Here is a 15,341-nt window from a genome sequence, read left to right on the forward strand (position 1 = left end):
AAAGGAAAAGACTTCCTGTACAAATCAGAAGCAACCTGAGGATCAAAATGAAAAACAGATGGAAGAAAAGAAAAACAGTTTAAGACAACTACGGTGAGACAGAAAAACAGAGACGACTTGCTGGATCTATCAGTCCTTTCAAAAAAAAAGGCAACTGGCATATTTGTTGTATGATAAGAAGGTAGATACTGTGTTTAGGATGCATATTTTAAGACAGGCATTGCTGAGAGTTTGGAAGAAGTATAGACATAAGTTAAGCAGCAAGATACCATTGTGGGCAATCCCAAAACACGCAATAGAAAATATACATGCTGGTTTCAAACATGATGAGACTACTTACAAGGAAATTTTAAGTTTGGAAAGGAATATTTGGTGCTTGAAATCATATAGTTTCTTGCGAGAAGAGAAGGTTGTTCAGACTTGGTTTCAATATATTCAGTTACAGGCCAGGTGGAAAGAAGACCAAAAAAATGGATTTGCAACGACTGATGAAAATTTGATAAAGCAAATTAGAAATCAAGGATCAGCACATATTAAACGGATATATCTTGCATTGATAGAGATCGATTCAGAAACAGAGCTTGTTAAGGATTGTATGATAAAATGGGCCCAAAACATTCAGGAAGTTATTACAATGGACATGTGGGAAAAGATCTGGGTGAGGAATGTAAAATTCACTCAAGCTCAAAGTTTAAGAGAGAACTTTTACAAAATGTTTTATAGATGGCATCTAGATCCTAAAAAGCTTGCAAGTATGTATCCGAATTATCAGCCTAAATGTTGGAGGTGTGGTGATGAAGAGGCAACATATTTTCACATATGGTGGACATGTAAAAAGGTCAAGGCTTTTTGGATAAAAGTCTGGTGGAATATGCAGAAGATTTTTAAACGGAGGATAAAGTTTTGTCCGCAATTTTTTTTGTTGGGAATAATTGTTGACGCTACAGTTGTGGACTCTAAGTTGATGTTGAATTTAGTTACGGCAGCAAGACTTTTGATAGGTCAATATTGGAAGAAAGAGGAACTACCGACTATACAAGAGTGGATTTTAAAGGTTTCCGACTTGGCAGAGATGGCGAAGATTTCGGCCTATTTGAAAGATTACTCGCAAGAACATTATATTATGGAATGGAGAAAATGGATTGAGTTTATCCAGAATAAGTATAGGGTCAAGAAGTTTTATCTAGCATTTGAATAAGTCTTCTTTCGTTTCCTTTTTTCTTTTTTTATTTTGTCTTCTATATATATTTAATAATGCTAAGTTTTGTTTGATCCTATATAAGTTAGAGAGTGATGGATTTTAGAATTTATAGTTGTTAGTATATGGTTGTTTATGATTGCTTTTTTATATATATATACCTTGTATTTAGCTCTGGGAAGTCCGGGGGGGGGAGGGGGGTTAGGGGGAGGTGGGGGGGAGGAGGGAGGGGGGGAGGGGGGGGAAGGGGGGAGGTAGGGAGGGGAGGAGGGAGGGGGAAGGGGTTTTTTTAAAGGAAAACTGTATTTTTAAAACTTTTCAATAAAAAAAAAAAGGCAACTGGATGGCTTGCTCAACGTCAAATGATATAACAATACAAGGAGATTCGCTTGATGACTCAAAAGCACGGACATGGAAGACGATTTGGCAAAGAAAGCCAGAATAAGACTGAAGAATGGGGTTTTGATCTACTTATGGGAATTTAAATAGAATACATTTAAATAGATAAGATGTGTATTTTCAATAAGATATTGTTATGAATTGAGATAAAGAAAATTTTGGTCATATAAAATTTATAAGTATAATTACTGTTAAATTTTAATATTGATTTGTGTGTAAAGGTCACATAAAGGAGATTAAGAAATATACAAGCTAAAATCTTACTGATGCAGGGAAACTCAGAGAGCACCAAGGACCCCTCATGTCAACCCTGAGCTACAAATATTCTCCTTTATTGGAATCTGGATAGTTCTATAATTTTTTTTTATCATAGCTTCAGTCGTAAAATTAGTCTATTTCATTTTAAAGTTGCTATCTACTTCCCCAAGCTATATTTGTTGCATTTTTCTATTCTACAGTTTTCCTACTGGAACTTTGCCAGGTTTAACTTGAAAAATGAGTGATCCAGTACATCTTTCTAAGATTTCAACTAACATTTATTACAACATATATGATTTATTGGATAATGCCAAACTATACAAACCCTTTATATGACCTGTGCATGATGCATATATAACAGTTTACTTCAGATTCAAGCGTCATATGAAAACACTTTTTTTTTTAAAAAAAAGGGTTTTGACCTTTTGAATTTGAATACAAATATTGCTTAAATGCATTAACTCCAGGCCGAACATTAAAACAGTCACACAAAAAGTTCATTAGACAGCCATTTCCATTTTAATAGGTGGGTGTGGTTGATAGTCTTCTATCTCAAAGTCATCTGCTCTGAAGTCATTGATGTTTTCAACTTTACGAAGAATTTTGAGCTTAGGGAAAGGTCTTGGTTGCCTCTGAAGCTGAAATTTAAATATATGTGTGTTACATGGTATAGAGCACAATTAAGTGCTAAACTGCTTATTGAAGATACTTTTTATTAGTAAATTATGTAAGTTTTGATTTAAAACAGTAGACAATCTATTTCATAGGATGATATAATATATAATTGTATCTGAAGATGTACCAGTAGCAATTCAACAGCTGTAAAAATGCTACCCTATTAAACTGGCTTTCATCTGTTAGTATGTAAGCCGCTGCATTTTGCAACAATTGAAGATGTCAAGTGGCCTTCAAAGGTAAGCCCCTTGACAGCACATTGTAATAATGCAATCACAAAGTAATGGGGACATAAATGAAGCCATCCACTCCACCTGTTTTTCTAGCAGTAGCCATTAATCCAGGATACCCACAAAGCTACTGAAAATCACAAACAAGCTTCTTCCAAGGTAGCACAAATCTTTCCAGAACTAGAAGAGGTCACCAGAGAGCCTAAAGATTTCTGGGCAAGTGTTTAGTCTTCTTGGGAATCAACTTTTGCTTATTTTGACCCATCCATACTCATGCATCTCCTGACCAATCTAGGCTGGAAATATAATATAAAACTATTATCTATGTAACGATTATGCCCATGTGTTATCGCCTCCAATTGTGCTGTGTTAAATAAGATAGGAAAATGTATCAAATTCTGCAGTACTCCAGCTCATTTCTGCCCAATACTGACAAAACTATCAATTCAGGAAGAATTGATAACTCCTAAGGTTTAGAAATTATACTTCATCCAGATCCTGCCGGAAATGAGGAGTATCCAGTACATACAATGGTTATGATATTAAAACAACATGGAAGTAATTGATATAATTACCTGTATTTTCAAGGGTTCAATATGGTTTAAATATATATGAGCATCCCCTAATGTATGTATGAATTCACCAGGCTATATAAAAAAAGATCATCATTTAGTGTATGAATTAAGAATAAACAGAAAAATAAGCATACTGTTAGACAAGTTTTGTTTCCTGAATGTACTGATTCTTCTTCTTCTATACATTGGTTTGTTCATACTCCAAAAGTATTTCTTTACATCTAGGTCCTGGTTTTCCTGAGAACCTAGGTTGCTTAGAGTCTTCCCTTATTTTATTCTACACAGTATTAACCAGGTGAGGTACATTGGGCTAAGAGAGAATTCCCTTCCAAGTATTTATCTGACACATAGGGTGATGCAATTCTCTCTCCAAGTAGAAATAGAACTGGGCTCATGTTTTGTTAAATTCAAGTACAGCTTTCCTAAATGGATCTCACCTGTTTGGGGGGAAAAAGAACAGTCTTATTCAATCCCTATTTTGTTCATACAATGTCTTAAGTCACCATTTAAGGGGGCTTCATCTTGCACCAACAAGGTCCAACGTCTTAAGTACTACACATTCCTAGTAGGACTGTATCTTCCTTATTCTGAATCAAGTTTAAATGTATGCATTTGTGTGTGTTTGGAACAAGATGAACCCATAAAATTTCATTTTTCACGCTTCCACAAACCATCAATCTTTGTCATGTAGTTATTACTGCTATTTCAGTCATTGCAATACAGCAATGAATTTTGCAGATAAGCAAAAATGTTTATAAGATATATGAGGTAATTTTGTCCTGTTATATAGATGTTTCAATACTGCCAATAAGGCTTTTCCCTCCAATACCACCCATCTTTATACATTTCCATGAAGTAGAACCAAATTCCTTCTGCATCTCACCAGTACTTAAGCCTCGGTATATAAATTCTTCCAACTGAGGCAAGTGCCAAACCTTAGGCAGCACTGTTAAGTAAATAGAACCTGTCACATCACAAGCTATTTTCCATAAAGAATGGAAGGTGTTCTGTACTCAATTATCCATAAATACACGGTACAAAACTATACCTATTCCAAATATCTCTTATAGTAAGCATAGGAAATTGAGTTCCAATAGCTATGTAAGTTTCTCATGCTGGCTGTTTTTTAAGTAGAAATTCGCTAATGCTGTTAAGTACTGTAAGCTCTCACTCTTCATAGTAGTGGAGTGCTGCCAGAATTTACCTCTTTCCCACTGTTTCTGGAAATATTGGTAGAGTTCCATACCTTGCCAAACTGGCTTCACCCTGAGATTTGTTTGTTTTTCCTTATTTCCCAAAGAATTAGTTTAAAAGATAGATACCTTCAAGCCTGTAACATGGGCAATCATTGAAGTAAGAAGTGAATAACTAGCTATGTTGAACGGTACACCCAGTCCCATGTCTCCAGAACGCTGATATAACTGACAAGAGAGTTCCCCATTTAAAATGTAAAACTGGCAGAGAGCATGGCATGGAGGGAGAGCCATTGCAGAGAGATCTGAAAAGCAAAAAACAAATACATTTTGAAAAAGAATAATTGCCCAAGAGAATTCTGCTCATGCAATTATCCTGAATATCTTTGTTTTCTAAGATAGCATTTTGTTTCTAACAAAAGTTATAGATAACTACAAACTTCAATGACTCAGTATTAATTGTCATAATATACCTTTAGGATTCCACGCACACATTATAATTCTTCTGTCATCTGGTTTGTTTCTGATTGTATCAATTACTTGCTGCAGTTGGTCTACTCCTTGTCCTGTATAATCTACAAAAAGCGAAGCCAAGCTTATTTATAATACTTTTCAATACAAGAACTATCTCACTCTTAATAGGTGTTTAGCTTATTTATTATGAGATTGTTCCACTAAAGACAACATTATTTAAGAATTGCAAGTTACTTCTGGAAATGTCAACTAAATAAACCACCCAGGAAGCATCAGTCACGGCCAATCAGCACAAATGTGTTTAGGTAGTCTGGAAGACAGAATACAAAATGTATTTTTATGATGTCATCTGATTGAAAGGGCAGACATGTAAGCAATTTAATAACTGGTGATAGTATAAATCCACTTTAATTCTAGGGAAAATTTGAACTATCAATTACAATCACCTACTCTATAGTGATCAAAGTACTTATTAACAGTAGACGTAAACAGCAGTTTCCTCTAGGTTAAATGGGACCAGCAATACATATAAGTTTTACGTAACTACTGAAATTAGAAAAAATATCTTTTAAAAATTATTTACTTCCAATAACAAATTATTTGAATCTTCTTGAAACAGAAACCTGCTTAGTGCATAACATGAAGACAATATTTTATAATTATTTTAAATAAGAGTTCGTTCTAAACAGAAGTCTGAGACACAGGGAATAAATAGGAAACACCTCTCAGCAACTGTTTAAAGCAGTCGTGTCTTTTCATTTATTTATTTTTTAATTCCATTTATATCCCGCCCTTCTCCAAAGACTCAGGGCGGCTTACGAGCTTAGCAGTAGCCTTCATTCTATGTATATGCCTGCTTCATGCCTCCATGTACTTTAATTACGGTAGTCCTCATTTGCTGACCATTTGTTCAGCAACTGTTCAAAGTTATAATATTGAAAAAATAACTACAGTCTACTTATGACCTGCATGGCATCAGTCACTTTAGTCAGTATGTGTTGTCCGAGTCTGACCTGTGCTTTGTCATCCCCCACCCTTGCAAAGCATATTGATTAGAAATAAAAGGTTTGAAAGAAAGAAAGCTGTTTGTGTAACATACCCACGGTTCCAAGTTCCACTGCTAACAATCATATTCCCATTAGGATAGTTAAATTTTTATTTTTATTTTTTTAAAATGAAGATTACCTGTACATTTTTGAAATCAAGCCAATTTTAACAACTACATTTTTAGTATCCTAGAGTGTCTTTTTAGGGATACCTAAAAACGCAAGCAAATATTTAGCCATGTTTACCTGTATTCATATCTTTGTACTCGGCTCCAAAATGTCGCCACTGGAAGCCATAAATAGGACCTAAGTCTCCTTCCTCTCTAGAGAAAAATCCCTGTTTGTCTAAGAATTGCCGAGAACCATTGGCATCCCAAATCTTAACTCCCTTAGCAGAAAGCTCTTTTGCATTTGTAGAACCCTGTTGTAATGAGGAAAAAAAATCATTTATCAGCATTCAGAATAAACTAGTTAATGTAATTTTTAAAAATTTGTAGAGGTCAATATGAAGCCTAATACTTTGGGAAGAAAATATCTCTCAACATTAAGTGATAGAATTCTAATTGCTGCCAGTAAAACGGCAAATATTCAGAATACCAGTTTCAATACTCAGACTAATAGTTTTCTGTGTATGTTTTAGCCTTACAATTTTAGATACGTGTTCTGCTATATAGTGGATTTTTTTGTCTAAAGGCTATAAAAAAGATTCGTTACTGATGTTGAATAATTAGCTTCACTTTTGGACCACCTCTTTTGTAGTTTGTAGACTGACACTTATCGCCTAGGACTCTTCTATCCAGAATTCTGCTGCCTTCCAGTAGAATAATGTACCTCATCTGTATCCTGTCCAAATAATTTATTGCTGAATTAATACGGCCCTATTGTTTGAACTTATAAGAAATAATAATAAGTTGGAAGGGACCTTGGAGGTCATCTAGTCCAACCCCCTGCTCAGGCAGGAAACCTTATACCATTTCAGGCAAATGGCTGGCCAGTCTCTTCTTAAAAACTTCCAGTGTTGGAGCATTCACCACCTCTGGAGGCAGGTTGTTCCACTGGTTAATTGTTCTGTCAGGAAGTTTCTCCTTAGTTCTAGGTTGCTTCTCTCCTTGAATAGTTTCTATCCGTTGCTTCTTTTCCTGCCTTCAGGTGCTTTGGAGAATAGCTTGACTCCCTCTTCTTTGTGGCAGCCCCTGAGATATTGGAACACTGCTATCATGTCACCCCTCACCCTTCTCTTCGTTAAACTACACATACCCAGTTCCAGCAACCGTTCCCTATATGTTTTAGCCTCCCAGTCCCCCAATCATCTTTGTTGCTCTTCTCTGTACTCTTTCTAGAGTCTCAACATCTTTTTTACATCGTGGTGACCAAAACTGGATGCAGTATTCCAGGTGTGGCCTTACCAAAGCATTGTAAAGTGGTATTAGTACTTCACTTGATCTTGATTCTATCCCTCTGTTAATGCAGCCTAGCACTGTGTTGGCTTTTTTGGCAGCTGCAGCACACTGCTGGCTCATATTGAAGTGATTGTCCACTAGGACTCCGAGATCCCTCTCACAGTTACTACTATTGAGCAAGGTACCACCTATACTATACCTGTGCATTTGATTTTTCCTGCCTAAATGTAGAACCTTACTTTTTTCACCATTGAATTTCATTTTGTTAGATAGAGCCCAGTGTTCGAGTCTGTCCAGATCCTTCTGTATCTTAAGCCTATTCTCAGCCCTCGTCCGGAGAGCAGGAAAAAATGCAACCGAAACGAGCGCCAAGTCCTCAAGGAAAGGTTTATTGTCGACAGACAGCAAATCCAAGGAAAACAAAGTCAGCGTTGGCCGCTACCCACAACCAACGCTGCTAAATACTTGTCGAACGAAAATGCCCACACCCCACCCAACCGCACCCGTATCCGCCCATCCCATATTTAAAGACCGCTCCTCCCCGGAAACTCCTTTCGATCCCTGCCCTGGCACCCTCCATCACCCAGGTAAGCCCCCACCCGATACCCCGACCCACCACCATCGTGTGCCACCTTCACACCCCACCCCTGGGCCAGCGCCACCCGTCCCCAATCCCCAGACACCTCCCCACCCCGCCACGGACCCCCACACCATCGGGTTCGTAGGCCTGTCGGGTTCTCAGCCGTGCTAGCCGGTTCACAAGCCACAGTCCCTCGGCCTGCATGAAGGAGGGTAGGAGGCAGGAAGCAGTCCCCCGCAGGCCTGCCAAGGCCGGGTCCTTCCACCTGCTCCGGTGTCGTCCCAGTTGCAGGCCTCGCGGCAGGCTCAGACCCATCCCCCAACGAGGCCGCAGAGCCTGCCGGCACCGAGCGGAACCGGCCAGGCTGCCCTGCGCATGCGCACGCTCCCCAGCTGTCCATGGAAACAAGTGCCGTGGCAGAAACAGGCCCATCGTGCGCATGCGCGCGCTCCCCAGCTGACCGTACACCCCTGTGTTGCCGTTGCTGCTGCTCCGGCGAAGGGAAAGGTGCAGGAGCCGCCCGCCGTAGATCAGGTTTGCCAGGGAGACGGGAGGGGTGTGGGTGGCTCGAGGCGAGGGTCCGTGGGTGCAGTGCTGGTCATCGGGGTCCCGCTGAATGTCGGGCCCGCGGGGCGCGACACCTATAGTCTGGAGTATTGGCTATTCCTGCCAGCTTGGTGTCGTCTGCAAATTTGATGAGTTCCCCATCTATCCCCTCATCCAAATCGTTAATGAAGATATTGAAGAGCACTGGGCCCAGAACAGAGCCCTGGGGCACCCCACTACACACTTCCTTCCATGTAGATGCAGTTCCATTGAGGACCACACGCTGAGTACGGCCTGTCAGCCAGCTACGAATCCATCTGGTGGTGATGCTATCTAACCCACATTTTTCTATCTTATCAAGTAGTACATTGTGATCTACTTTATCAAATGCCTTACTGAAGTCCAAGTAAATTATATCTACAGCATTCCTCTGGTCCACTAATTTTGTCACTTGGACAAAGAATGTAATAAGATTTGTCTGGCATGATCTGTTTTTGACAAACCCATGTTGACTTTTAGTGATGACTTTGTTTGCATCAAGGTGTTCGCTGATTTGTTGTTTGATTATCTTTTCCAGAATCTTCCCAGGTATTGAGGTCAGGCTGATAGGTCTGTAGTTTCCTGGATCTATTTTTTTACCTTTTTTGAAGATGGGAACTACATCAGCTCTCTTCCAGTCCTCTGGTAGTTCCCCAGTGCTCCAGGATCTATGAAAAATATAAATCAGTGGTTCTGAGATCACGTCTGCCAGTTCCTTGAGAACTTTGGGGTGTAATCCATATGGTCCTGGTGATTTGAACTCGTCTAGGCTGGACAGGTGTTCACTTACCATTTTTTGCCTATCTTAACTTGCATTTCTATTCTGTTTTTTATGGCACTGGTGTTGGTAGGTTGGACTGTTTTTTCCCTTTGTGTAAAGACAGATGCAAAAAACGAGTTAAATAGTTCTGCTTTCTCCTTATTGCTTGTCACCTTCTTGCCACTTTCCCCCACTAATGGACCAATCATTTCCTTAATTTTTTTCTTGTTTTTTATATGTTGAAAGAAGTATTTTTTTGTTATTTTTGACTTTGGTCACAAGCCTTAGTTCATTTTGAGCCTTAGCTTTCCTCACTTCATCTTTGCAGGCACGGGCTATTTGCTGATATTCTGACTTAGTTATGTGCCCCTCTTTCCAATTCTTATACTTGTCCTTTTTATCTTTCAATTTATCAGAGAGTTCTTTATGCAGCCATGCTGGTTTCTTTTGAGAGCTGTTATTTTTCTTCTTTGTTGGTATTGTACTAGACTGGGCCTTTATTATCTCACTTTTCAAAATTTCCCAAGCTACTTGAATTGTTTTCCCCTTTAGGATTTTCATCCATGGAATTCTTCCCATGGTCTCTCTAAGTTTATTGAAATTAGCTCTTTTAAAGTCCAAGACTCTAGTTTGGCTGTGTTCTATTGCTTGTGCCTCCAGAATGTTGAATTCCAATATTGCATGATCACTTCCCCCCAAGGTTCCTATGGCTTCGACACCTTCTATCATTTCATCTCTGTTTGTGAGAATTAAATCCAATATGGCTAATCCCCTAGTTCCCTTCTCTACTTTTTGGGAGAGAAAGTTGTCTGCTAGGTTTGACAGGAATCTGTTTGATCTTCCACTTGGTGCAGATTTTGTCTCCCAGTTGATATCAGGGTAATTAAAGTCCCCCATTACTATTGTGATGTGCTTCTTACATACCTTAGTTAGCTGACTAGCAAAAAGTTCATCTGTTTCCTCTGCTTGGTTGGGCAGCCTATAGTATACACCTATGGCAATGTCATATTCCCCCCCTTTTATATTGACCCAAATGCATTCAAGTTTACAGTTTTCGTCATTGTTGTGCTCTATTTCTGTAGAGATAAAGTTATTTCTTATATATAGAGCAACTCCACCTCCTCTTTTGTTTAGTCTGTTTCTTTTAAATAGTTTAAATCCCTGTGGCTGTGTGTTCCATTTGTAGGTTTCGTCCCACCATGTTTCCGTAATGGCAACAATATCATATCTGCCCTCATTTACCTGAATTTCTAGTTCACCCTGCTTACTGTTCATACTCTGTGCATTAGTGTATAGACATTTGAGTCCTTTATGACTGACCCTGTGTTTACTTGCTGCATAACATGTATGGTGCCTGGCTTCCCCTATTTTCTTAGATTGCCAGGGACAGTGATGTTCTGTATCAATTAACTCACTATCCCCATTATTTAGTTTAAATGTTCCTCAAAAAAGCTGTGATTTTATTGCTAAGTAATTCAGTCCCTTTCTTGGATGAATGCAGACCATCTTTTATACATTTTTTTCATTGGACCAGCTACAGACATCGTGACTAATATAACCAAAGCCTAATCTTAATTTCTATTGATTTCAATGGGCCTAATCAAAATTTGACAAACTTATTTACTATGCATTATACCTTGATAAACCAAAGTAGTTCTTCAAGTACTCCCTTCCAGAATACTCTTTTAGTTGTTAGCAACGGAAAACCATCTGAAAGGAAGTTGAAAAAAATATTAGAGATATTGAGTTATATGCTAACTCAACATTTCTAAAGTTACTTAGTACACAATTCAGAGTTATTAAACATAATTCAGACAAATATTTAATCAGATCATCATATTGGAGTATTAAAATTTAGAATTCAGACTTGGATTTTTTTATCAAAGGAGAGGAAAAGTGCTTCCAGACTTGCAAGATTCTGTTGCTGTAACCTTACAATAAAGGTATTCTCAGTACTCCTGGCTTTGATTTCTTGTCTGTGTTACCTCAAAAAGCTGACCATTGTGGAAGCTGGAGCCTTTGGGCAGCAAGTGACCCTGGGCCAGCCACTCTCTTAGCCTAGAGACCAGGGGTAGGCAACCTTGGCTCTTTTATGACTCGTGGACTTCAACACCCAGAATTCCTGTGCTGGCTCAGGAATTCTGGGAGTTGAAGTCCACGAGTCATAAAAGAGCCAAGGTTGCCTACCCCTGGCCTAGACTACCTCACAGAGCTGCTGCTGTGAGGAAAATACACGACTTACAGCAATTCATTTAGTGAATGTTTAAAGTTTCAACAGCATTGGAAAAAAAGGAACTTATAACTGTTTTTCACGCTTACGACCATTCCAGCATCCCTACAGACACGTAATCAAAATTCGGATGCTTGGCAACCGACTCATATTTATTAACGGTTGCAATGTCCCCTTTTGTGACCTTCCGACAAGCAAAGTCAATGGGGAAATCAGATCCACTTAACAACCATGTTACTAACTCATCAACTGCAGGGATACGCTTAACGAAGTGAAGCAAGGAAGGTCGTGAAAACGGGGCAAAACTCACTTAACAAATTTCTTGCTTAGCATCATAAATTTGGGGCTCAACCGTGGTCGTGTCAAGGACTGCCTGTATAAGAAGCACTTCCTTAAACTTCCTCTGCCAAAGAAAAGGCAGGCTATAAATCTGATAAAATACATAACTTATCAAATTTTGGGAGTGTCAGTTGGGGGATCATTGCTCTTTCCCCATAGCTCCTGTCTTGAGACAAGGTCACCTAAGTTTTCCTAAGCAAAGAATCCCAGACCTAATGGGTTCGCGCCAAATCACACAGAACCCGAGCAAGGAGCTACGAATTGAAAATCGATACCGGAATCGGGAGACCGAGATGATCTCAGTCTCGGAAGACTTCTGCTGCCTCCTCCGGTCTCCCCACTATCACGCCTGCTCTGATCATCTCCGTTTCTTTCTTGCTCACGGATTATAAAACGGCCAGGACTTCCTTTTTAATACGTAGTATTCTTTTATTCTTTATCGTGCGAGTCGAATTCGGTGCCCTGAAAGCCCCGAGAAGGCACTTGAAGAGTTTTGAGAACGAGAGACTGTTAAGACCAAGGCTGCAGAAACGGCAGCGGTTTCCCGCCAAACCCCCCCCCCCGAATTCCTCAAAAGAAAACCACACACACACACACACACACACACACACACACGCGGAGCCGAAGGAGAGGGGCTGAACCTCACCTCGGAGGTTGTACCGCGCTTGCATCCCGAAGATGGACAGCGTCCCTGTCCCGGTCCGATCCTCCTTTTTGTGTCCGAAGCGCAGGATCTGCTCGACCTGCTGGAGATATTGAATCTCTCCGTGACATGGGGAAGAGCCAGAGGCGGCGAGGAGCTGTTCCTGGGGCAGCGCGGGGGTCTCTTGAACGTCCAGCTCAGCCGGCATTGCGAAGTAACCGAGCAGAGCGAAGCGGGCTCCTTTCTTGGCGGGACCGAAATTCTAGCGTTAGATTTGGCGCGTTCCCCGCCCACCCTCCGATAAGCCAATGAGAGGAAGCCAAGGAGTGCGTTTGCCCCGAGCCTGGATTGTTATTGGCTGACCTTCCAGTTCCTTCGGGTTCCATGCCACCTACTGTTGTGAGTAGAGTTTGAGTGTTTCCTCTTCAATCCCACGTTGGAGGAGGAGGAGGAGGAGGAGGAAGTATGGAAAAGCTCTCACCCGGAAGCAAGCGTCTTACTTGCTCCCCCCATATTTTTTTTACAAACCAAACTAACAAATGTGTCGAGATATTGTTTTCCAGAATATCCCAGTTGATTCCCAGTTGCTAATTGCATTTGCAAGTTAAAAGATTTGTGGCAGCTGCTTGCTTTTCGACTATTTTAATTCCCAACCTCCGGCTGAATTCTAAAGTGATTGGTACTTTTACAGGTCCAGAACGTAAAGGTGCGGTTTCCATCTGCTTATTGCAAGCTCACAAACTTACTGTTACCTCCTCGCAACACATAGATTAAGCTAATATTTAAAAGCTCGTTGGTCCTCGTTAAGACCAAACATCAATTTTAGTCTATTTAAAAAAAAATAGGCAGGGCCAGGGACATTTTAATTGCTGTTAGAGAACATGCATGAAGTTGATCTTCTGACACAGTGTCACCATTGCATATTTTTGTCATTAAGATGCTATTTACATGATGTAGAAAAAGAGTACAGTAGTAGAAACCAGTGTCATGACCTGACTCGGATATTGCTTCTTTGTCCTTTTTATGTTACATTTTTCCTCTTTATGGGAGGGAGGGGAAGTGTGTTAGTGGCCGTCCTAAGGTTCTCTTGTTAAGTTACCTATCCACTATGCCCTCACCATCAGGGGAGCTGTACTTCTACATAAATAATGCTGGTTGCATTCCAAAAGAATGAGAACTTTCCATCATAGCCCATGTTTATAAAAAAAGGTAATAAGGGACATTCCAAAAACTATAGACCTTTAAGCTTCCTAGATACAGTGGTCAAGAAGTATGCTAAAAAATCAGTTGGTTAGAATAGAGGACTGGGTGTTGAGAGGAATTTATTAACAGAAGAACAGGTCAGATTTAGGTCTAGGTAATCCACCATGAGTGTTTGTTTCACTATATCATTCTACAGTGAAATGTATAGCCATCTTTTATAGAGTTTCATGCAACATTTGGTTCCATAAATAAAATATATTGTGGAAAAATCTAGCTGAGCTAAACATGGAAGCCAGAGTTAGAGGCGAAGAAGGTTCTTGGATGAGAAGCGAAACATTTTCAAAGAAAAAAACCCAAGAAAGTCCAGTTGCCTTTTGAAAAAGACATCTTTGGGTCAACTATAACTTGGATACTTATACAGATACTTGTACCACAGTCCCTACTGAAATCAATAATTCTTTTACATAGAAAATACTCACTTCTGAATTGTCGGGAAAGCATGTATTCTATATTCAAATGTTCATTCAGTAAGTAAAATGCTTTCTCAGAATTTCTTCACTCCTTGGATACTTAAAGATATTTAGGAAATTTGTTAACATGCTTTTATATGCAGGATATGGTATATTTTTGATGGCACTGTTGAAAGTCAGCACCCACCCACCCTCCTAGAGAAGGAAATATTTGGGGGATATTAAAAAAAGTCAGAATATTATATTTCCCCAAAGATATAATAGAAAATTTTAGGCAGAACCCCCTCCCCCAAAGTCTCTCTGCCCTAAGCAGAAACCAGCTTTTAGAAATGCAGATTTGATAATCCTGTTCAGGAAGACTGGGCCAGGAAATTTTGAGCTGATGGGATTAGAAAGAAAAAGACCCCTAAAATCTGCATCCCCCACCCAAAAATCTAAAGACGTGACCTTTAGGACATAATAGGATTAATCCACCACGATTAGAATACCAAAAAAGCACACAACCTCAGGTCAAAGTTCATTACACAGGAACAGGAACAACCTCAAACAGGAACAACTCCAAACACAAAAGCCCAAGAAGGTATAAAAACCCACCATTCCCAGTTCCATTTTGATACCCCAGAAACACATGCTGTGTCACTGAAGTTTGTGGCTACTAAATAAACAAGAACTTTATAAAGCAGTCTCCATTTTGTTTATTCCCAGCTTGGACTGGTCCCTGAAGAAGATATTTCTTTCAACAGCACATTCTGAAGTAGGCTTGAAAACAACAGAATAACAGAGTTGGAAGAGACCTTACAGATCAAGTTCTACCTCCTGCTCAAGTAGGAGACCCTATACCAGGTGTCAGGAACCTGAAAAAGTGAAAGAGCCACTCGGAACCGGTTCCCTCACAAAAGGAAAAACTGGGAGCCGCAAAAAATGTGTGCGCATGCGTGTACATGCGCACATGTGCAGAACAGGGTTTGACTGAAGAGTGGAGCCAAGGCGAGATATGCACCTACCCTGCATATTTGAATTGATTGGTTGAACTTTTTTAGTCCCACTTTTTTTTTTGGACTGCACATGGCAGAGGACTGGGAG

General features: G+C 39.8%; 1 protein-coding gene across 1 annotated transcript; it reads right to left on the bottom strand.

Annotated features, from left to right (window-relative positions):
* Window positions 1-1,543: 1,543 nt before the first annotated feature.
* On the bottom strand, window positions 1,544-12,817 carry TYMS (thymidylate synthetase). Its single transcript, XM_081322818.1, has 7 exons — window positions 12,589-12,817; window positions 11,010-11,083; window positions 6,295-6,469; window positions 5,002-5,103; window positions 4,658-4,833; window positions 3,336-3,407; window positions 1,544-2,493 (listed from the first exon to the last, which is right to left on the bottom strand). Exons 1-7 carry the CDS (start codon window positions 12,791-12,793, stop codon window positions 2,356-2,358), a joined length of 942 nt encoding a protein of 313 aa, XP_081178944.1. The 5' UTR covers window positions 12,794-12,817; the 3' UTR covers window positions 1,544-2,355.
* Between the last annotated feature and the right edge of the window lie 2,524 nt (window positions 12,818-15,341).

The sequence above is a fragment of the Vipera berus genome (genome assembly GCF_964194415.1).
Source record: "Vipera berus genome assembly, chromosome: 3".
NCBI classification, from domain to species: Eukaryota; Metazoa; Chordata; class Lepidosauria; order Squamata; family Viperidae; genus Vipera; species Vipera berus.

Coding starts and splice junctions, on each gene's coding strand:
- TYMS (XM_081322818.1), bottom strand. CDS start 12,793: ATGCCGGCTGAGCTGGACGTTCAAGAGACCCCCGCGCTGCCCCAGGAA. Junction 11,084..12,588: donor AGCGCGGTACAACCTCCGAG/GTGAGGTTCAGC, acceptor ACTTCCTTTCAG/ATGGTTTTCCGTTGCTAACA. Junction 6,470..11,009: donor AACTACTTTGGTTTATCAAG/GTATAATGCATA, acceptor TCATTACAACAG/GGTTCTACAAATGCAAAAGA.